At 40.7% G+C, this 24,445-nt stretch overlaps 1 protein-coding gene across 2 annotated transcripts in view; it reads right to left on the minus strand.

Annotated features, from left to right (window-relative positions):
• KIF6 (kinesin family member 6) overlaps positions 1-24,445 on the minus strand; it is a 436,358-nt gene that overhangs the window by 57,272 nt on the left and 354,641 nt on the right. For both annotated transcript variants that reach the window (XM_037519645.2, XM_054698762.1), the window contains one exon: positions 23,925-23,980. In XM_037519645.2, the coding sequence (XP_037375542.2) occupies positions 23,925-23,980 (56 nt within the window). The remainder of the gene's footprint in view (positions 1-23,924; positions 23,981-24,445) is intronic.

Here is a 24,445-nt window from a genome sequence, read left to right on the forward strand (position 1 = left end):
ATGTATCTTTAGAGAATTGGCCTTAGTATTTTATTCTGGTGTCTAGAAAAGTATTTGTGTGGCCTGGCAAAGGTTTACTTGCAAACTCAATTTTATTTTTCATAGGCAGGCTTAGTCCTCAATTATGGCGTTCCCTATCAGAGGGCTGTTCAGGTCATCGTGCTTGGGGATGGGTGGACAGTGGTTCTCCATAAATCAGAGACATGACAGTGGACATCTCAGGCATAGCAACTGCTGAGGATCCTTATTTAGGCAGAAGCTGCTTTCCTTTTAGCTTGTGGAACACACTGGTCATCAGCTGCTCCTAGCAGATGCCAAGAGGAGGGCAGGCCTTCACATGCTTTGAACTTGGGAAGATTAAAATTTTCAGAATTAGAAGCAGTGTCTGCCTTCGATGGGAGAGTCTGGATATTATCTTTGAGGCAAACATAGCTCTGCCTGAGATAATCTAATCATTTAATGGACAATTTGAGTCTGCACATATAAGGTTAGGCTCTGCCATTATTGGGAAACTCTAATAATGAAATAACTCAAATGCAGGTGCTTCAGGATAAGAATTAGGTGTTCCATTTGTTATTCTGCGTTCAGAAATATTGATTGGGTATTTAGAATCCTCCTTCCCCTAAGCCCCATTCTACATGTAGAGTGTCATATGCTTAAAAGAACAGTGTTTGCTCTTGGACAATGTGATCATTAATTTTATGGGTCAAGTTGGCTGAGGCATGGTGCCCTGGTAGTGACCAAACACTAGCCTAGACGCTGTTTTTCTATGTGTTAACGTTTATATCAGTAGACTTTGAATAAAGCAGACTACCCTTTGTAATATGAATGGACCTTGTCCAATGTGTTGAAGGCTTTAAGAGAAAAGAGACTGAAGTTCTCTAAGGAAGAAAGACATTCTGGCTTTGTATTGCGTTGGGACTCAAGCTGCAATATCAGCTCTCACGGGGGTCTCTGGTCTGCAGACTTGCCCTGTGGAATCTGAACTTCTTAACCTCCATAATCGTGTGAGTCAATTCCTCAAAATAAGCCCTGCCCCCTCACCACCCACACAAACATACACACATCCTACGGTTCTGTTTCTCTGAGAACCCTGTTTGATACAGATGGCATGGGTGTTTCCAAACACTGGCTCTAGTGCGATGAGAACAGAGGGAAACACTGTAGTGGACTTGACATGCAGGACTAATCTTGTCCTCAACTTGCTTTGACTGGAGGCTCTGATCCAGATACTGAATCGTGATCACAATGACAGAGAAACACACGACTGGTTAGTGAGCTGGCTCTGGTCTTGCGCAGGAAAGAGCTGCCCATCTCAACAGGTCAACTGCATCCCCTCTGAGAAATACTGCTTTGAAGGAAAGACGAGAAAAGGAGCTGGTCTCTGAGTGCAGCCCACCTGGACTAGTGACATGCTTGCGTCATTTAGGACTGAATAACTCAGAATTTGGGAGAGAACTATTTGACGAGGACTATGAGTCCAATGCCCCAGAGAAAGTAACTAGGTAAAGAGGCAGTTGGGCCTGGAGTCCGAAGCAGGTTCTGCTTGGAGCACACCCCACTGAGGGGAAGTAGAGGCCTTCAAGAACGAGGACCCAGAACCACTGGGTCAAAGCCTTCCAAGAGTCCTGTTTCTAGAAGTAACTGCTGCTACTCTCTAGGGAGCATGTCTGTTAGCCCCAAGTCTTTCTTGCATAATGTCTTGTCCAATCTACCTGGGCCTAGGTGGATGTGGCAGAGGTGGCAGCCAGGGAAGCAGAGTCTTTGAGACTCCAGCAGTGGCTCATCAAATGCAACCCTTACAACACAGAGGAAGGTGTTGGTGGAACCCCAGGCATGTCCTCTAGTACATTCCAGAGGTTGTCCTTGAAGACCTCCAAGGACCCTCTCTGCTTCTGAGATTCTTAATTTCTAGCAGTAAAGCAATGAGGAACTGCAGCCATAATACAGTGGGAAGAAGAAGGAGGTGCAGCCCTATTTGGCTCTCACAGGCTGGTGAGGGCAAAGACATGTGAGACTCACTGGGAGAAGTTTCCTTTGTGCTATCTTCCCTCCAAAAACAAGAGTGGGCGGCTTATGAGGACGGGAGAGAAAGAAGGCCGTGCAGACTGGAAAAGGATGACATTCTTTCCAACACAGCCTGGATGATTATATTCCTAATTGATGCCAATCTGAACTCACAAACTGCTGAAGAAATGAAATCTGGTTAAATGTGTTCTTTGCCCCTTCTTAAAAATATCAAAAGCTAATATTTTGCAGACGGCTTTGAACTGGCCATGCTGGCCAGATCTCGTGGGGTCCAAAACAAACACACCTGATCCAGATTTGGTCAGCATCAGGAGGCCCAAGAAGTGGCCAAGGAATTAAGGGAGGAATCTGAGGATTGTTCCTTATCCCGAAAGGCCTCTACTTGAACTAGTTCTCACTTTGGAGGAGTCCTGTGAGTGGGGCAAGGAGGGGGCGCAGGCTGCGGGGGAGAAGTTTATGAAACCGTTTGGGTTCATAAAAAGGATTTTGATGTTGATCAGTCACTGGAAACAGATCTGACTCCTTCTTTATGGTGATTTATATATGTAATCTTTTTTCTTCACCGTCAAGGGTAGCCATGAAGAGTGAATATGTGTGACATGCAGCTTCTGGTGAGAACTTTGCTCTGGGCCTCTGCAGGAGACAATATGCCTGAGGTAATGATTTTCTGTATCACAGAATCACAGAAATCTGTTTTCCACGATTATGTGTCAGCAGCTTAATGTCAACAGTCTGTTGTGGGTGGTCACTGTAACAATAAGGGAGTATTTAGGGAATTGGTGGTTTTTATCTGGGTCTTAGGAAAATGCCAACCAAGCTAATACAATGGATGCCTGATGGGTGAGCTAAGATCTGGCATATATAGCAAGAAAAGAATAACTAAGTATCTGGAAGGCAAACAAAGCATCTTTAATTCTTAATAGTATGGTATTATAAGAACAGTGGCTTCTAGGAAGCTGTCTGAGAGACCCCAGGACTTCCTGTGGCTTCTCAACTCACTTCATTTCTCTCAGATCCAGCCTGTGTCATCCAACTTCCAGTATCTGAGTTATGGTGATGCCCTATTTTAGTGTGATTTCTCCCAGAAGCAAACTTTAGTAGTACGTTACCACCAATAAAGGGGGCAATAGCAAACCATTCTTACTGTGGGCAGTTCAATCCCACTGGGGGCCCCTAGGGAGCAGTATAGGACACAGACTTCCCAATTGTCCCTTCTGGGGGTGAGGGAGTTGGGGTATGTACATACCAACTTGCAATAGTCATTGGTTGAGGCCTCCTAGGGGGAGGGTGCTACTTCCCTAGCACTAGTCTGTCCCATGTACATCTCTTGGATGACCATTTGGATGACCAAAGAATCCTCTCAGGAAGACGAGAAGGTGCCAGCACATGAGGCTATGCTAGTGTGCACACATGGCACATGGAGGCATCTGTTCCAACTTTTATTTCTTGTTCTTCAGCCCCCTTGTCTGAAAAAGACTACTATTGCCTACAGTTAATATAGACTCTCACAAACAGAGCTAATTCTCTGCCAACCAGGCCAGCAAAGAGAGAGGCAGAGGAAATTAAATATTCCAGCCAGCCCACTGCCTGATTTCTTATAGGCCTGGCTGGCATTTTGGGGGTTGAGTTTATTTTCTGACCTGGCAGATGGGATGACTATCGCAGCCTCTAGTTTTCTACTGACCATATTTTAATAGAAACCAGATTGCCCAGCTCTTGGCTCACATGCTGCATGAGGGGTGAGATACTCTCCCTCTTGCTGCCTCAATTTCCCTTTTTTGGAGTGACACCTTAGAAATGAAGATCTGATGTCAGAGCCCCTTAACTCTTTTTCAAGGGATCAGCTTTTACTTGATGTGGTAGAAAGGGATCATTTCACTTGATGATATATGTTGTGAAAGCAGATGCCATCATCAATGCCATTTTAACCAACCCTGGCTGAAGTGGATGCCATCGGGGGGGCAGGGGACTCAGGTTGTTTCAAGGACTCATCCTAGAGCAATGCAGATAATGCATCCTCCCCAGCCTGGGTCTCTTGGCCTGTTTTATTCCCGCTGTGTAATGCTATGTGTGTGCCAGAACTTTGCAGCTATTTAGGAAGGCAGGGAAAGGCACCCCTGGCTGGGGGAGCTTGATGAAATACTGCAATGTGGAGAGAGAGTAAAAAAATCAGCAAACTGTTTTTAATTATGACAAAGGAGCCAAGAGCATACCATGGCAAAAGGAAAGTATCTTCAACACGGTGTTGGAAACTGGACAGCCACACGTGAAAGAATGAAACTAGACTACTATTTCACATCATATACAAAAATTAATTCAAAATTGATTTCAGACTTGGATGTAAGAACTGAAACAATAAAATACACAGAAGAAAACATAGGCAATACACTTCACAACATTGGTTTCAGGGATGTCTTTGTGGATTTGATTTTAACAGCAAGGGAAACAAAAGCAAAAATAAACAAATAGGACCATATCTAACTAAAAAGCTTATGCATTGCAAAAGAAACTTCACTGAATTGAAAAGACATTCTACTGAATGGGAGAAACTAGTTGCATATCCTATATCTCATAAGGGATTAATGTTCAAGATATACAAAGAACTCATACAATTTAACAACATCAACAACAACATATCTGATCAAAAAATGGTCCAAACACCTACATAGACATTTCTCCAAAGAAGACAAAAATGCTCATTATCAGAGAAATGCAAATCAAAACCACATTCCCATGATTCTACCTCATACCCTTCAGAATGGCCCATATCAAAAGGTCCAGAAACAGTAAGTGTTACTAAAGGTGTGGAGAGAAAGGAACCCTTACACACTGTTGGTGGGACTGTAGACTGGCCCAGGTCCTATGAAAATAGTACGGAGGTTTCACAAAAGATTAAAAATTAGACCTACCATAAATCCTCATAAACCCTGGGGGTTTATCCAAGGAGTATAACACCACTAATTTGAAAAGATATGTATACACTCCTATGTTCACTGCAGCACTATTTACAATAGCCAAGTTATAGAAACAACCTAAGAGCTCAATGACAGATGAGTGGATAAAGATAAACTGGTATATCTAAATGGAATACTACTGACAACAGCATGCATGGAACTGGAAGCGGGGATGGTAAACAAAACAAGTCAGAAGAAAGACAAACACTGGATGATTTCACTCATATGTGGAATTTAAAGAAACAAAACAAAGAAATAGACAAAATTAAACCAAAACAAGCCATTGGAATCTGACTGCAAGAACTGAGACTACCAGACTGGGGAAGGGGGGGCGGGTGGGAGCAAAAGAGAGAGGGTGGAGGATTATGGGTGCTTTGGTGGTGGCAGGTATGGTGAGGTAACATGCATTCTAGTAGGTGAGAACCTGTGTCTCTAAAACATGTATAGTGTAGTAAACCAAAGTTGCTTCAATTAAAAAAAAAAAAGAAGAAAAAAAAGAAAAAAGCAAATTGCCTTTTAGTGGGACAGAGATCAGTAAATCTCTCAAGGCATATTGAAAAACTCATAAATTTTGCAGGGTTGACCATGGAAGGGGAAACTGTATTATAGATGATTTTCTCTGATAAACTGTTAATAATTTTTTTCAAGACACATTATTTCACCAACAAGACCTGACTAAGTAACCCTTGTGGGCTTATTAGGAGGCTCTGTGGTCAACCCCAGAGTCTTCCTTGTCTTACTTTCTTAACCAGTTCATCATTACCCATGGGCTGGGCCTCTTTCCTTGGGATTCTGTGTCCTCTGCAGGGTCTTGTGCATAATATTATAGATGCACAATAATTGCCAAATGAGTAAATCACAAGACCTACAATTCCTGTCAATATCATATACCATAGAAACCCTCAATTTCCTACTCTGTCACTCCTGATGGCCCTGCCCAAACTGAGGAAAATTGAGATAAAGGCTCTTAGTATGTTCAGCCTGAAGACTTGTGCCTTAACCATAGTTAAGTATTTTTGTTTTAACTGGCCTAGAAAGGCTGCCTTGGGCAACTGTCCAATTAAAACAAAAATACTTTTGTTGCTCCATAAAATTCATTTCAAAATTACAGCTGAACTGTGTTGTTAAATAGTGCCTTCCATTTTCATCCTTTGGACTCATGCTGTTTGTTTTATTTATTAAATTAACATGCAGTAAAATTCATTTGGTTGAATGCATGTGCACACATACATGTGGGTAGTTGCGGGAGATTGAGCACATATGTAGATTTGCCCCATCACTGTCACAATCAGGATTCCCGAAAGTTCCATCACTCCCAAAGCTTCCTCATCCTGCCCAATATCCCCACTAGCCCTCTCTATAGCTTTATTTATTTATTTTTTTCAGAATGTCATATAAACAGACCAAGGTAATCTGTTGGTCCGGCTTCTGTCACTCATAGTATTTCATTCTACGTGCCAAGTTTTATCCATTCACTCACTGGAAAACATTTGGATTTTTTCCAGTTTTTGGCTGTTATGAAAAGAACGGTTATAAACATATGCATACAAGGGTTTGTATGGACTTAAGTTTTCATTTTTCCAGGCTAAATGGCTGGGTTGCATGAAATGTCTTTGATGAATGTTCTAAGAAACCACCAAGTTGATTTCCTGTGTGTCTGCAACATTTTGCATTTTTTGGTAACGTAAGAGTTCCAATCGCTAGAAATCCTTGCCATCCCTTGGTAGTGCCAGTTTAAAAAGTTAAACTAGAAATTTTTTTAAAAACTATTTTAATAGGGTTGTAGTGATATCTCACCATTGTTTTAGTTTCCATTTCTCTGATGGTCAATGATGTTGAAAATCTTTTTTTTTTAAGATTTATTTATTTATTTATACAAGCACTGGGTACAGTCAGAAGCGCTGGAAGGTGAGAGAATTCACCAGAGCCAGAGCAGGGAACAGAGCGGGCAGACCGATGAAATACACTGCTGAGGGGAGCAGCAGGCGGCAGGAGGGGTCTGTTGCACCATGTGGAACCCTCGCTGGTGGCCAGGAACCGAACTGGTGCTGCAGAGGCTGCGGGTAGCTTCGCAGCCCAGCGCTCAACCACTGTGCCACCAGGGGAGGCCCCGAAGGCCCCGATGTTGAAAATCTTTAAGTGTGCTTATTTGCCATCCATATGGCCTCTTTGGTGAACAGATACTTTTGCCCCATTTTCCTTCCTTTTAGAACTCTAAGCTGTTCCACTGAACTACATGTCTACCCTTTCGCCAATATCAACACTGTCTTGATCACAGCAGTTTATAGTGAGTCTTAAAATTGGGTGGTGTGAGTCATCCAGTGTTATGCTACTTTGATAAAATTACTTTGGCTATTTTAATTCCATTGCCTTCACATGTGAATTTTACAATCACCTTTATTATAGCTACCAAAAATTCTGCTGGGATTTTGATTTGAATTGCATTAAATCTAAAGACCAGTTTAAGGTGAACTGACATCTTTCCTATATTGAATCTTGTAATCTTTGAACACAATATATCTCCATTTATTTTTGTGGTTTTGATTTCTCTTACTGCAGTTTGGTAGTTTACAGCATAAAGATCTTCCACATGTTTAATGAGTTTTATACTTAAGTGTTACTCTATTTTTAACACTGTAATTTCTATGTTAGTATTTATAAAGTTTACAAATATTATACAACCACATACTATATTATAAAGTATAAAATAATAAATGTTTAATTTTGATGATTATCAGTATATAGAAAGAAATATGGTTAACTTTTGATTGTGGACTTTGTATCCTGCCACCTGGCTAAACTTTTTATTACTTCTAGGTGTTCTTTTGTAGATGCTAGGAATATTTAAGTTGACTAATGTTATGTGTGAATAGTGACAGTTTTATTTCTACCTTTCAAACTCTATGCCACATATATATGTCTAATTACATATATATAATACATAAATATTATATATAATTACACACACACACACATATATATATATATATATATATATATATGTCTCATTATCCTGGCTAGTGAGAGTCAAATGAATGTGAGGCCCATTTTATCTCAGGTTGCTATAGTATGGGAAAACTTGAGCTAGTTAGTAAGTCTCCCTGTCTCAAATTCCTTGATTCTATCTTCCTTGCAAAATGCCAGCCCATTATTTTATTTCCCTTGATTAAAACTCCTCAAACTGCCTACTCTGCTTGTTCGAATCCTACATGATCCTCAACACATTACTTTTAACTTTAGTAGCCACCTTTTATTAGATATATCTTGAGTCCCTCAGATTCACTCTCCTATCACAATCAATTGGTATGTTCACTAATTTTTTTTCTCTGTCTTCAGATTAGATAATTTCTATTGTTCTCACTTTAAATTCACCAACTTTTCCCTTTGTCCCCTCCAGTCTTCTTCTAAGTCCATTTGTGATTTTATTTTTCAGTTTTGAAGTTTCTTTTGGTTCTTTTTTATATTTTCTATATTTTTATGAGACTTTCAATTTGTTTCAAGGGCGTTTTCCTTAATCCCTGAATCATGGCTTTAGGAACTGCTTTATGTGTTTGATGTTCCAACACTGTATCATATAAGGGGGCTGGTAGCCATTGATCATCTTTTCCCTCGAGAGCTGAGATTTTCTTGATTCTTTTATGCCAAATAATTCTGGATCACATCCTGATATTTTCAGGGTCCTGTTTAAATCCCAAGAACATTACTGATTTTTTTTCTCAACAGACAATTAACTTGGCTAGGTTCTGCTCACAAATTCTAATCAGCCTTCTTTGAGCTATCGCCCAAATGTCAGCTCAGTTTTCAAAGGATTTGCAGTGTTATTCAGTTTGTCCCAGGTGTGTGCCACACTGGGGCCAATATGGGGCTGGTATTGTTCTAACTTATAGGAGCATTGTCAGAAGCCTGTGCAATGTTCTTTAGGTCCATGCATGCTCAGCTCGAAGGTGAGTCCTGGAGCTTATATAAAAAAACTTTATGGAATCACTGTCTGGGTCACCATCCTTTTGAGGATCTACTTGACACATTATGACTAACTGAGGCCCCACTCTTGGACCACTCAATTCTGCTGTCAGTTCCCATGATGATGTCTATATTTGGTGCCAAGTAATGGGAGGACAGAGAGGTAAAAGCAATGAGGGTGGGGGGGATGTCTTCCTATGTGCTCTGATCAGAGCAAAGAAATCTTCACCATAGCAGGGCAGGCCCTTGTTTGGCTACCACTGCTGTCATTGCCACTGGAGGATTTTCTGGGGTTGCCAATTTGATGATATTTTGAATTTTGGTCTTTCCTAAGATGTCTGCTACCACTTACTGTTGGGAGTTCTTGGATAGTGGCATCATGTATTATATAAGTTGCTTTTAGTGGGGAGAGACAGGATGGGGTGTGGTGATTCTACCTTGCCCAGAACTGGAACTTCACATTGTTTAGTTTTCAAACTTATATATAGCTCACCAGCCAGTTACACAGGTAGAGCTGAAATGCCTCATTCATAATTTTCACTATTTCCCTTTTTCACCGTATGGGCAGACTCAATTTCTCTTTTCAGCAAGTGCATTAACCAGTTCTATTTATATTGTACTTAATTCGTTATCAAACTGGAGACATTTGTGGTTGTGTGGTCCTCTGACTTACTGACCACACCATTCCTCAAACAGAATCTTTCCTTTACCTGCCTTACTGATTCGCCTTTAGAGAATTGTTAGATCTGCCTCATATCAAATTCACATTATAGAAATTCTAACACCCTAGGTTTGAGTGTTTCATGGTAATACTTATTATATTCATATGATGTCCTTTGTCACTCTAAATTGTATGAGAAAATAAAATACTAAGTGTAAATATTGCAAAAATATTTTTCTTTTATGATGAATGTGACTTCATTTCTAGAAAACTCAAGAAACTATAACAAGGAAAAAAACCAATAAAACTAAACAGGGAATTTGGTAAGATGACTAGATATAAGGAAAATATTTTCTTAATAGATATTTTTCTACCTCAGGAAATGGAAAAATATTACAGTCACAAACTAGCAAAAAATATAATATACTTAGGAAGAAATCCCACTCCTATGACTCTGTTCCAAGGACTGGCAAGGTGGGGTTGGCAGGCCAATCTGTCCTGTGGTCTGTTTATATATGGCTTTGGACTGTGAGCTAAGGATGGTTTTTACATCTTTATAGGGTGTTAGAAAAAAGGAAGACTATTCGAAAAAGACCAGATGAAGTCCACAAAGCCTAAAATATTTACTCTCTGGTCCTTTACAGGAAGACATTTCCATAGAAGTAAAAGTGCCAGTATGTAACAGTGTATGTGCATGGGTGGTTATCAGTGCATATTTTATATTGCAGAAAAGAAAAGGAAATAAAGCAAACACTGTCAACTAGAAGATTCTGGAATATACTGTGACATAAGCACTGTATAGAATATTATGCAGTCATTAAAAGGAAATACAGCCACACCAGTTGATTTGGAGGAATTTCATCTATATGTGTGTGTATGTGTATATCTATGTGTGTGTATGTATATGTATGTATATGTCCTGTTTTTGTTGATAGATATCTTTATATGTAGGATCCCTATTTGCAGGATGCAGAGAAATGTAAGTAATGTAAGTAAGTAAGGCTTATTTTTATCTTTTTTTTTTTTTTTTGGTAAGACAAACAATCCAACCCTCACATATAAATATGTGACTGTTAATATAACATCAACATGGAGAAAGATTTTGTCAGGCTGAGGGGCATGAACATTTTGTTTTGGCAACTGGTAGGTCTCAGAGGTTTCTGAGTAGGAGAGATGAGGAGAAAACTCAACTGGAGCTGTGGTTGGGGGCTATTAATCTTTATAATGCAATTTTTACTATTTATTACCCAGAATCCTAACTTAAAAGTGGCCAGCTTCCCACTGACAGATGGCTGCCAAATCTGCTGTTTTTCCTTCACCACCAAACCCTTCCCTTCAATGGGTTTTTCTTGTTTGGAATCAGCGTTCTTGGATTCTTCTTCAGCAGTTAAATAGCTTTGTGGCTTGGCTTTGGGAGTGGTTTATCAACACTGACTCTGAACTCCTTCCTTGGCCACCCTTTCCTCCCCTCTACCCACCCAGTGACAATGACAGAAAGGTACCACCATTAGTGTCTTGTTCAGGACTGCCTAGGGACTCATCATCCACCTTAGTTTGTGGTACTAGGCCAAAGATACCCCCCATTTAGTGCTGCCTCCTGTGGATGTGGCATCCGGCCTCCCAGGAGTAGGGCCCCTTTCTGCATGTAAGCTTCACCCCTGTTACAGGGGTTAATAAAGGTTTTGTTCTAGTTTCTCACATGGGGTGAAATGAAGCTAAATGCTCCATGACTCCTCTTCATGACATTTTTTCCCCTTCTACAAGGATACATCATAAACTTTAAACATAGACCTGGCCTTGTTTTAGATAACTGGTGCAGGCAACTAATAGCTTAATGTCTTTGATGCTCCTTGTCTATTAAGTTTACTTTCTGCATTATCCATCTTTGTAGTCATTTCCTAATTATTTGTTTTTATCTTCCAACAAAAGGGAGTAACCAAGGACCCTAGTATTTGCTAATGAGTTGCTAGGCACTGCAATATTACAATTATTTATTAGGTGACTGTCTAGACTTCAGCATCATCTCAACATGTGTTAATAAGTTCTGCAAAATGCAATTAAAATTTAACAATATTTAGGCATCGTTAAAGATGTTTTCAATAAAGATTAAATTAATGAAATCGGTCTTTACCTCATTATAAAGCTTATGTTTTCAGCAGTAAAATTGCCAGACTTGTGGCCTGCTAAGAGATTTAACCGGCTGTATGCAGGAGTCATTTATTCATGTAGTGGCTAATGGCAATAAGACAAATGATCTAAATCACCATATCCAATTAGACTGAGATCTGTGCAGTATGACCAGGATCACCTTGGATTTCCTCTTTGGGGCAGTTTATGGAAAGGCAAGGTTGATAACCTTGTCCAATATTAGACAACGTCAAAAAAAAGAAGAGCAGACAAACGAGTTTTATCCAAGGAGATTTTAAAAAATGAGAGTGAGGGAACTGTCCTAGAGTTCTTCTGAAAATCTTAAGAGAAAATTAAAACAAGTGACAGACTGGAAGAAAACATCTGCCACATTCCAGAGACAATGGCCCAATATCCACAGGACACACAGAGCTCCTACTAATCAAGAAGAGAAATTCAACCAATAAACAAATGGATACAAGACATATGAAAAAAAAAAAACCACTTCATTTCACCAGCTGTCAGGGAAATGAGAATTAACATGATAATGCAATAGCATTTTTTTGTTCTCCAACTGGCAAAACCTAAAATGACTGATAATATCATATAGAAGCTAGGATTCAGAGGAATGGGTACTGTCATACACTGTTGAAAATACAAACTAATGAAATCCTTCAGGAAAGCAACTGGGGAGTATTCATGAAAATTAAACATCCACATCCATTGCTCTCTCAATCTTACATCTAGGCATCTACCTCAAGAAAAACTCATATTTGTACACAAAATCGTGTATCATTTGTGATAGAGAAAAATTGAGGAAAGAATGAAATATCTGTTGCTAGAGGGTAGATCAGGGTCTATTCACACTGAACAGTAACCCTATCAAAAATGGTATGTGGCAGACCCATTGTCACTGTTAAATGAGAAAAGCAAGGTATAGAATAACATAGACATTATGGTCTCATTGGACAACAAAACAAGGTATCTTTGTGTTTTTTGTTTTTAAAACAAGGTATCTTTGTATATGTTTGGACTCTAACTGTTTATCTATCTAGCTATTGTCAATCTATCACTATATATTGACACATACAATAAGGAGATGGAAAATATGCATCAGTTTGTTGAAGTGATTACTTCTTTCTGGGGGAGGGACATAGCTGGTACTGGGGGAGAAGAAATGAAGAGGGACTTTAATTTTGACACATGTATTAATGCAGTGTTTGATTATTTGCCACAAAATACATGCATGGATCACTTGGACAACTAAAAAGACACAAAAACTAACCTTCCAGGGCACCCCTGGTGGCGCAAGGGATTAAGCACAGCACTGTGAAGCAATCTATACCCTCTGTAGCACGAGTTCAATCCCTGATCGTCCAGGGAGCAACCCACATGGTGTGGCAGACCTCTCCTGACTTGCCTGCTGCTCCCCTCAGCAGTGTATTTCAGTCAGTCTGCCTGTTCTGCTCCCCACTCTGTCTCTGGTGAATCCTCTCACCCCCTGCACCTCTGGCCTGTACCCCGGCTTTTGTATGCATAAATAAATAAATCCTTTAAAAAAAAAGCATCTCTGATTTTGAAATGTTGCCCATCAGCAGACACAGACCTGCAGAAGGGGAGTGCTGTGTCTGGTGGATGGGCCACAGCTCTGTGTGGTGTTTCATCTCCTCCTCTGAGGGTCTATGCTCTTACTAGCATGTCTTGTCTGAAGTTGCACACATGCCTATTTCAGGCTTGCTTAGAAGGTTGTCAGGGCTGTGCCTTAGAGAGGGGTTATTCCATGGGGTGACGTTCTTACATGAGGTAACACACTGGAGCCACCTCCACCCTGAACACAATGGTCACAGTGGGGGAGGGACACTGTGTGTTCTCTGTTTTTGAAAGCTATTGCAGGGATCATCAGAGTTTTCAGGGTGGTTGACAATAGACAGCAAGCTCTTTGTTATTTTCAGCTCTTCCCTGGTCAGAAACACTAACAAAGTCTCTTACACTAATTCCCCTTTAATCAATATAAGGAAATATACTTTTCCTGTTTAGAAGTGAAACAATATGGTATATGCCCATCTATTTTCCCTGGGCAAAGAGGTAAAGCGAGCCCAGTTCATGCTGCTGTATTTGGAGATAATCTGCTTCCCTGAGGGCAGTTAGTATGGAGGCGTCCACACCCCCTCCCCATACTCAGTTACAGATATGCTTCTGTTGCTCCTCATCCATGAGTTTTCTGCTTTACAAGGAAGTTGGCATTTTTTTTTTTTGCAGGGTTATTCTGATATCTAGATAATAGTATCTGCTGGCAAAGTTATTTTTGAAATACTTGTCTGAAAATTATCATGTCAAAGATGTACATTATTGCTACTATGAGATTCAAATGCATCAGCTGCCTCCTAAAAATTGGAAATGCCTCTCCTATGAGGGAAACACGATTTATTTTAAGGCATTTCATTAAATGAAATAGGTGTTGGGAAAATGGGTTTTTTGAAAAAAATTCAACTTAGAGCCTCAGCTTATGCCATTTTCTACTATAAATCTTAAATGAGTTGAGAGTGAAAAATAGAACAATAATAAAAAACCATAAGAAAATTTAGAAAAGCATTAAACAGATACAGGGCAATGAACAACCCATCATTATTATTGTTACAATGACCCTTTCTAAGTACAAAAGCAATGGAGGAAATCATGAAAGCAAAGATCAGTGGATTCAACTATATAAAAATAATGAAATAAAAACCCTGTCATATTAAATAATCCTCTTCCCAAAGACTAGTTGCTATTATTGTTGGAAAACAAAGTGACAATGACCAGGTGCTTCCTTGATAACCTAGAAATAAAGGAATTAATAAGACCTTATAAGAGCTGAACTAACACAAATCTTTATACAGCTCTCCTTGCAATAAATCCAAGAGGTCACAAGGTATCAGTCCTGTTCAATTCACCCTATAAAAGGGAACTACCCCCCCCCCTTCACACCCTCTGCTATCTAGGCCACTTTCTGAAACATAAGACTGCTCTTCCTGCCTAGCCACAGCTTCCTGGACCAGTGGTGGGCTTCTGACCCAATGACAGCACATTCTTAAAAGATTAGCAGCTGCTGTCTTGAAGGTCTAGAAAAGATGAATTAGGCCAGTGAAATTCTCTTTGTTACTCTGAACTGCAAAACAACAAATAATTAGCTTGTTAGCCCCAGGAACAGAACATGAAAGGATGTTTTCGGGGACAGCTGGGACCAGAGAAGACCAAAGTCATGCACAAGCAGGCCTGTGGCCAGCAGGACCAGCGGGGCCAGCAGGATGTATGAGGCAGACATGACAGCAGTAGCAAGAAGCAGTTAAAAGTTTCTGCATATAAACCAATAACTACCACAGAAAATGAAAAAATTGCCTTTCTGGATTATGGTGATTTTGATTGGTATGGGTCAGCCTTTCTGGAGCCACCCAATTAAGACCAGATCCTGTACCTTGGTTTACTCACTCAGGTAAGGCCACCCTGTCAGGACTTTCAGGAGGCAACCATCCATTGTTTTTGGAGGAGAGAGCAACCAATGTCTTGCTTCCTTCTTCTTCTTCTTCTTCTTCTTTTTTTTAAAGATTTATTTATTTACTTATGCAAGCACTGGGTACAATCAGAAGTACGGGAGGGTGAGAGAACTCACCAGAGCCAGAGTGGGGAACAGAACAGGCAGACTGACGAAATACACTGCTGAGGGGAGCAGTGGGCACGGCAGGAGAGGTCTGCAAGCCATGTGGGACTCCCGCCAGCAGCTGGGGATCGAACCAGCGCTGCAGAGGCTGCAGGAGTTTCACAGCCCAGCTCTCAACTGCTGCACCACCAGGGGAGGCCCTTGCTTCCTTCTTTATACATGACAATTATTAGTGTTACCTCTTGTCAGTTAATAAATATACTCTACATCTCTCCAACTTGCTGAAATCATTTTTTTGTTTTTGATCACTAAACTGACAGCAAAGCACTCAATCAAGTCCATGAAGACATCAGTCACACTGGTTATGGGCTGTCACTCAGGAAACAGCATGGCTTGGAATTTCAACACTCTACATTGTTGTAGAAGGGACCTTTAGAAACCAGCTCTGGATCATCTCAGAAAGATGCTTATTTATCCTGCCTTTAAAAATTCATAGACTCCCTATCCATTTAATTGTCTTTTTGATAAAACGTGGTGTTTTTTTTTTCTCACACAATTGGCTATATTTTAAACACAATTGAAAATTATTTCTTATATTCTGAATCTCTTTAAAGGTGAATTATAAAGTATGGGACCCTCTATACACAATTAATAATAAATAGTTGGTTCTTATAACTATGTTTTTGCAACAGGAATCAGCTCATAAGCAATTGATAGGAAGGAAATGATATCAGTGGAACAAAGCAGTTTCAATTGTTCACAGAGGACTTCTATTTCCTGGTAAGTTAAAGCTTTGCATCTCCAGAAAAAAGTGGCCTAATACAAAGTAAGCTCCCAGCAGGCCCTGGACAAGCAGAGGGCTGTTCCCAGGCTCCTGCTCTCGGTCTGGAGTGTCTTCTTTCTCAATGTGCAGCTTCTCTTTCAGTGCCTCGATTATTCTCTGCAGATCAATGCCTCAACCCTTCCTCATGCCCTCTTCTGTCATGACATCTCAGCCTAAAACAAAATATCTTGTTTGATAGGGATAGGAATTTATCGTGCCTTTTTTTTGTAACACTGTTTTTACTTAAAATTTAACTTTTTCTCTTAGAATTCTACTTATAAAGTTGCATGGTTTTGAAGCATCTTCCCAATCTTAATTTTTCCACAATCCTTGTTATTTTTCAGCATGTAATTTTGCATTTATGCTGTTAAAGCAGAAACACCTGCACTTAAAACTGTTCTTACGAGCCCCATTCAGAGTTTCCCTTTTTTTTTCAGGGCTAAATTAGTCTGCCATCTTTTCTCACTGGAACTACTGTCCATTCCTTCAGCGATGCCTCTTGCTTCCAGCCACAGGTATTTTTTTGCAAAGTCTGGAGTGAGCGTGATTGTTGTCTAGCTAGCATTTCTTCCTTTGGAGAAAGATACTTCTTTGATTCCTTACACTTTTCCTTCAGCTTGGAGGTTGGGATTGGGTCAGAGATGGACATGTGACATTTGCAGGGCCAATCATTGCTCCCTCCAGAGGCTGTGGCCATGCTGTAGAGAATAACTCCTTTTACTGGGATTATGGCTTCTACAGACCATGGAAACTTCGAGCTTTCGTGGCACCTTGCCACAAAATGGGGAGAAGCTATCCGAGGGAGAGAACCTGGTAAGTGGACCTGAAAATGGAAGGAGAGGAGCAGGAGGGAAATGAAGGGACGGAGAGGACTACCAGCAGAAGGTACATTTGAAACTAACTATACTCTTTGGACTTCCTGGTACATGAGAAAATACATTGGCCATAATGCCTTAAATTATGAAAAATTTTTGATAAGTATAATTTTTAAAAAACCAAACGAATCCCAAGCAGAGCTTGTTATTTAAAATAAACATGTGGGGAATCACTTTGCAAAGCAAAAATCTACTTTGTGATTTTTTTTTAATCATCACTTCAGCTGCTTTCTTTTGATCATCTCTCTTCTTGCAGGGAGGTGGGGTTACCAAGGAAATGCAATGCAATGTGGGCATGGAAATGCTGGGCAGTGTGAAAGCATGATGTCTTGGCTTTTTGCATTTCTTATTCAGAGAATACAGTATTTTTTCACTTTATGGCATAACATATTTATATTCTGTGGTCTCTGATGACTTCCGTGCCTGTACTTATGAGGCTTTCTGTAGCCTTTATTGGTGCTGGTGCATAAGCACTTCATTACACATATGCCTACTAAACCAGTCAAACTGTCACTCAGAAAACGGCATGGCTTGGAATTTCAACACTGCATTGTTATAGAAGGGAACTTTAGAAATTGGCTTACTTTGAATTTGCTCATGTTTTCAGCTGGATCAGTAAACCCACTCAGCTGGAATTGTACAGAGCCTGACAATGCAACCTGTCAATTCTGTTCGCCAAACCACTAAAGATGATAGTTGAAACCCACACGGGACACTAAATCCTATCAGAACAGCTGCAAGGGCATAGTGCAAACTGGGAGGCCAGCCTCTCCCTGGGCACACAGAACCACGGGCCAGTGCATGTGGACTGGAGTGCAAGGACAGGCTGGCTTTCAGGCTCCATTCACCCCTGCAGCTGCGTCCCTCTGTGCAAAAGATGACCTATATTCAGTCATGTTACAAAGACCCTTTTAATCTTTTTGAGTCGTGTGCATGGTCCCTAAGCTAAAGTCTAGTTTGAGCCTTTTGTTGGGCATATCATGTAGGATAAAGGCCAAAGGCTCAGGAAAACTGAGTAACAGCTTAGTGAAATTTTAAACTCAGAAGAAAATGTCAAAGTTAGATACATCTGAATTTGTGGGTAGTGTATACTGTACTAAATGTTTTGAGTGAATAGAAATGGATTATAATTTCAGCTTGGCAACTTAGCAGACCACCTCAATGGAATTCCATTTTTTACAATCTGCCAGTTACAGTACAATAATACATATTTCACAGACTAAAGACTATATCAACGCTAAGACTTATTCTCAAAGTGAAAAAATGGCCAAGTAGTATGGTTAAATGTATCCTGATTTCAGAGGTGTTAAGACTATCAAAATTGTGTGTCTTAGAATTGATGACATATGATAATACCCACCTGTATACGGTATAGAGCCTTTATAGTTAATGGCTCTTCCCTATGGGATTATATGACAAGTTCTCAGCTGAGCATGGAGTTAGGGCTCAATAAATGGTAGAAGCTGTTGTTTGTGAGGATGTCAGTGTGCTGTTTTTTTTGTAACTCACAACAAATAGTAACATAATGATATACTTGACTGAGGTCTTTAGAACCTAGCAAAATGACAGGATGTCATCTTTCTCTTACTCCAGGATAAGATACTAGAATCAACCTGCACAAGGTGGGTCCAAAGTAAACCTCCAGAGAAGATCCAGAAAATTCACAAGCTGAAAAATAGTCTTATTTATTCTACTGATGGAGACTCAGATCTAAGAAATGACTTTTCCAAATCCCAAATTAGAAAGGGAAACATTTTTTTTTTGGTTCAAAGTATTATTTAAATGGTGATCTGGGGGGTCCTCCTATTTTGGAATGGGAGAAAGAAAATTTCCAGAATATTTTGTTAACTTTTCTAGTTTGTTTTCTCCCCCTCCCTTCAGCTTTCACAAGTAACCTCTTCTACTACATTTCCTGGGATTTCTGAATTGATCACTGATTGGCTCACTTGTGGCAACCCTTCTGTGCAGCATCCTGTGACATAAGTTTTCATTTAGGCCTGGAGGGGCCTGTGGAGGAATGAAGAGGTGCCAAGGGGTGTCAGTCAAACTCCTTCACCTGCCTCCAAAGCAGCTGGCTGCTGATGGGTCTAGGAGCAGGCCTTCTGCCAAAGAACAGCTATTCATTGTCCTTTGTTGCCAAAGACAAAGCAGCCAGTGGTAGAACACTGATGTAGAAAACAAATGCCAGAATTCTAATAAGTGAAAAATTGCCTGGTTTATGCCACCGCCTCTAGAGTTGTGTATTTATTTTCTCACAGTTTGGGCTTAATGGTGTTTTTACAGATATGATGGAATGGAAGCAGGCTGTATATAAATATATTGAAAACAGCCCATGTGATGAAAAGCAGCCTAAAATGCTCTTATGCATGGGACAGGTAAATATAACGAAAATGGCTCTCCTACAAAAACAAAGACTACTAATTTTCAGGCAGATTCTACATTGATAATGCCGTCCATTTCTGATTTCAGCTTGTTTCAACCTCAGGACTGATTTAAATGGTATACAGAGAAGGACAAAAATGGAGTTTGTGGCAAGAGTTTATCTAATTTGGGTTGTCTTATTTTAAGAACTGGAAATGATAGGTAAGTTTTTGGTTGACTGTCATAAAAATTAGATATTACGTGGTCTCTCCTCAATTGATAATTGTGATATCATGACTTAGAGGAAGTATATGTTTTGATCATTTGTATGTCCAATATATATATTTCTCATACATAGTTGGCCTTCGCCTATAGTTCCTGGCTCACAGCTCCTAAAACCCTTAGAATTTCCTAAGTGCTGGGAATGATAAAGGTGTCTCTTGTCATAAATGGGTTAACTTTTGGGGAAGGACCTAAAAAGATGGGTGCGTGTTGTCAGGGAAATCAATTACATGATTAGAGGGTTGAAACTTTCAGTCTCACCCACTAACTTCCAGGAGGGGAGTGGTGCTGGAGATTTAGGTTTAATTGCCCATGGCTAGTGATCTAGTCACTTATGGTTGTGTAAATACTCAAGAGGACGGGCTTTGGTTCCAGGTTGGTGGACACATGGGGATTGGAAGAATGGTACCTCTGGAAAGGACATGATAGTTTTGCACTTTTCTCCATACCTTACCCAGTACAACTCTATCTGGTTGTTCTTAAGTTATATCTTTGTAGTAAGCTGATCTAGTGAGTAAATGAGTTTTCTGAGTTTTGTAAACTACTTTAACAAATTGATCAAACCTGAGGAAAGGGTCCCAGGATCATTTTGTTCTGGGAACCTACCATCTGTAGCAGACTGGTCAGCAGCTCAGGAACAGCTTGGGCTTATGACTGGCAATAGAGGGCAGTCTTGAGATAGCCCTTAACTAATGGAACCTGATGTTATCTCTGGATACATAATGACAGAATTGAATTGAACTCTCAGACATCCTCCTGGGGTCTGAGAATTGGTTTTTGGTGTGGGTAAGTCTATGCCTGCGCGTGCGTGTGTGCGCGCGCACACACACACACACACACACACACACACACACACACACCCACACACCCCTCTCCTTGGAATTGGGCCCAGGAAGTCAACACAATAGCCTTTATGGATTTTTGACAACAAGGATGAAACTCAAGTAGCAATGATTACAATGTCGGAGAAACACCAAACTGCCCGAGAAGATAGCAGCAACCTGAACTTTACACCTGTAGGCTGGCTGATCTGTGGTTCATGAATATAGATTTCACTTCCTCTCTGCTGGTCGATTAGACATGCACTCCACAACATCCCATTTCTTCCTCTGGCCCAAAGCAGGATGGAGTAGTGGATGCAGAGATGAGTCATCATCCCAAGAGTATCATGGCACATCTGTGCCATGCTCCTACCTCCTGACTCTTACATTCACTAAAGAACTCATTTGAGACTGGAAATTCCATCTGATTTAATTTCTCCCTCGAAGAAAATGCACTCTCAATAATGTCATAAATCTCCTGAAACCAGTTTCCTTTAAGGTTGCATTAGAGATTTTAAATATGTGTATAAGATTTTAAATATGTGTACCTTATCCCACCTTAATCTCAGTTTTCTGTCTGAGATGCAGTGATGGTGGGCTACTCCTGTGGTCAAGTACCATGAAGGGCTTTTTCAGTAATGTAGCTGAGTCTCAGTGATCCACTCCCCTAAGGCCCTTGGATCAAGAGCACATTTGAAGGATAGGTGGCCAGGAGATGGACTTAGTCTGCTATTTGCATAAAGTAATGTAAGAGTGACATTGGGTTTATTAACACCACTGAACTAGCCACTTTCTCAACAGTAGTATATGTTTGAATCTCAATATTGGAGTGAATGCTATTGCTATTATCCAGAAAAAACAAAGGTCTATGTGCCCAGGGCTTCTGCCAGCATATCTGGGCTCTTTGCATATGAATTACACACAGACATCCTCTCTGGAGATCAATTACTGTCCTCACATCCTCAGCTCCTGGCTCAATCACAGGGCACAACCTGTGCAGCTGTAGGGCCACTTCCAAGTTAGCTAATCTTGAGAAAGTGGTAAACTTGATGTGGCATATGAATGTTTATCCATCCATATATGTTTCTGCACTAAAATTATGGAAGTTAGAGTCATTTGTTAATAATCACCCCATTACTGAGCAACCCATTATATTCAGAGTAAAAAACTAAATCAATGTAGCTGTAGAGGCCATTGGTGCCTGCTGTCATTAGTCTATTTCATTAGTGTTAGAACAGATTTATTTTGGTTTAGAGAAATACTTTTCCAGAGAAAAACTTGATATTAATTTCTGGTGAGAAGTGGTTTATAAAACATCTTTCCCTCTTTCATCCCTCCAAGGATAGAAACAGACTCTTGGGGTCCTTTGTGTGTGATGATGCTGACAAGTCATCAGAGCCACTGACGCCTGTTGCCCACCCCACCCCCTTCTTCAGGCCACCCAGCCAGGTCAGCCAAGTACTGCCTCGGTGCAGTTCCGCACTGTCTCTTGGCAGGCTGTCTGCCTTCCTGTCCAGAGCTCTGGCACTATTGATGGCATTGGTCTAGAATCAGTTTCCTTATAGGTTTGGGTCACTGCCATCTTCAAAAATCAAATAAACTACGGATTTCATCACAGAAAAATGAGCACACTCCTAACTCTTTTTTTCCATGCAATTTTAGGGAGTTCAGGAATCCATGCCAAGATTTTTTTTTTTGGCCAGGAATTTTTCTAGTGTCAGATGAGGCTATGATCCCCTCTCAGAATGATGATTTTAGGTACATAACATTAAAACACAAAGGATTGTAAGAGAGATGAATTATATTGAAATGCTTAATAAAAGTTTAAAACTTTTGTGATGTAGAACTATCTAAATGTTTTATATAAATGCATTTAATAACAAGATCTAATGGTAAGTCTAATAAGCACTGTAGTTTTGAAGTATTGATGATCACAAAAGATATTTTATGATGTCTGCCACACAGCCGGGAAATGAAAATGTCTGCAATCCCACTGCTGACAGGTATTGCTAGTTCTACTGTGTCTGCCACCTACATTCATCATTTCAGGTAGTGATAAATTGCAGGTAGAGATTAGTGACAATAAAGGTGCACTTTTCCCCCACCCAAGATTCTGGACCTTAGGTTAAAGACCTCTGAGACTCTAGAGATTCTCTGTGGGGCTCTGGGCCTGGCTCTGGGCCTGACTGTCTTGGTCCTTTTTGTTCACACCCAGGAGGGGACTTTGGGGCTCCTGTTTAGAGATTGAAATAGGGTCTCCCTGGTGGGGGTCTTTCGCCCAGGGCCTTTGCTTCAGAATCTAACCTATTAAGCATCACACTATGAAGCTGTCCGCAGCCTCTGCAACATGAGTTCAATCTCCAGCCGGCCAGAGAGAAACCCACATCGCGCAGCAGACCTCTCCTGTCTCGCCTGCTGCTCCCCTCAGCAGTGTATTTCAGTCAGTCTGCCTGTTCTGTTCCCCACTCTGTCTCTGGTGAATTCTCTTAACCCCCTGCATCTCTGGCCTGTACCCCAACTCTTGTATGCATAAATAAATAATTTTTTTTTAAAAAAAAGAGACTGAAATGACCTTAGCTATTGGGATTTCCCATATTCTGTAGGAAAAGCCAAAAGGGACACTCAGAGTCACTTCGGTCCTGTTCTTACTTAGGAGGGTTAGGAAGGTGGGGACCAGTGGGATGCAGGGAGTCATCTTTGAGCAAGTAAGGGACTTCTGCCCCCAGGGAATGTGAAGGCACAAGGGACTGTCTTAGTGAAGCTGCCCCAGCTGGGAGATGGGTCTCTGTGTTTTCTAGCTTGTGATGAAAAAAATGTTTTCCTCTTGTTTTAACAAAGATATGAGGCTTACTTTTGAGTTTGCTTTATGTATTGACTTCACCTTTCCAGGGATGTTGAGCTAAGGGGAGGATCCCTGCCGGGCAGCCTGTGCCTTGAGAAGGCACAGTGGCTCATTTTTGCTTCTCTTCCTCTTCCTGGCTCACCAGATGGCACTGAAAAATATACACCTATGCTCAAAAGACCAAGAATCAGCTTTGGGAAGTGAAAGAATGTTTCATGGCACTTGAAAATAAGAATTGTCACCATAGTTGTACAGTTGTAAAGTTGCACTGTTGTAGGAAAACACCAGGGAAAAGCAGAACTTTCTTATAGGGATGCTAGAGCTCAGGCCTGCATGAGGACAAAAAGTTCAAGTTCTTGATAAAGGAAAGTGCTTTTGCTGATAGTCACCTGGGGGGAGAGATAAGGGGCTTCCCAGGAAAGGCTCTTTCCAAACAGCTTCCTTGGCAGTGCCCTCCTGAAACCAGGCCCTGGGACTCTTTGGAGGTACATCATGACCTGATTTCCACCAGGAAATGTCTGTGAAAGAGGCGCAAAGAATAGCATCTGCTTACCAATTTTGTTCCTTGCTTGGTTGATACTTTCTCCCAGAGCCTTTGCTTCAGAAAATCTGGAGGGGGAAAAACAATTAGAGTTTAATATTCTTTGCTCATCCTAAATTGCGTTTTTTGTTTTTTTGTTTTTTTTATAAAGTTGGAGGGTCCCTTTTTTTAAATTTTATTTATTTTTATGGAGAAGAACCACAATGTAGGCCAGAGGTGCAGGGGGTAGAGAATTCACCAGAGACAGAGTGGGGAGCAGAACAGGCAGACTGAGTGAAACACACTGCTGAGGGGAGCAGCGCGCAAGACAGGAGAGGTCTGCTGTGCCATGTGTGTTATCTCTCTGGTCGGGAATTGAACTAAGGTCGTAGCAGTGATTGCTCTGAGACATAACCCCTAGGCCACCCGGGAGGCCCCCTAAATTGCATTTTAAAAAATAACAGACTTCTGAGAGAGCTTTAAAAGATTATATAAGTTGGGCCTCTCTGGTGGTGCAGGCAGTTGAGTGCAGCGCTGTGAAGCTGTCCACAGCC

The sequence above is a fragment of the Talpa occidentalis genome, unplaced genomic scaffold (genome assembly GCF_014898055.3).
Source record: "Talpa occidentalis isolate TD23 unplaced genomic scaffold, MPIMG_talOcc4v2.1 talOcc4.2, whole genome shotgun sequence".
Classification (NCBI taxonomy): domain Eukaryota; kingdom Metazoa; phylum Chordata; class Mammalia; order Eulipotyphla; family Talpidae; genus Talpa; species Talpa occidentalis.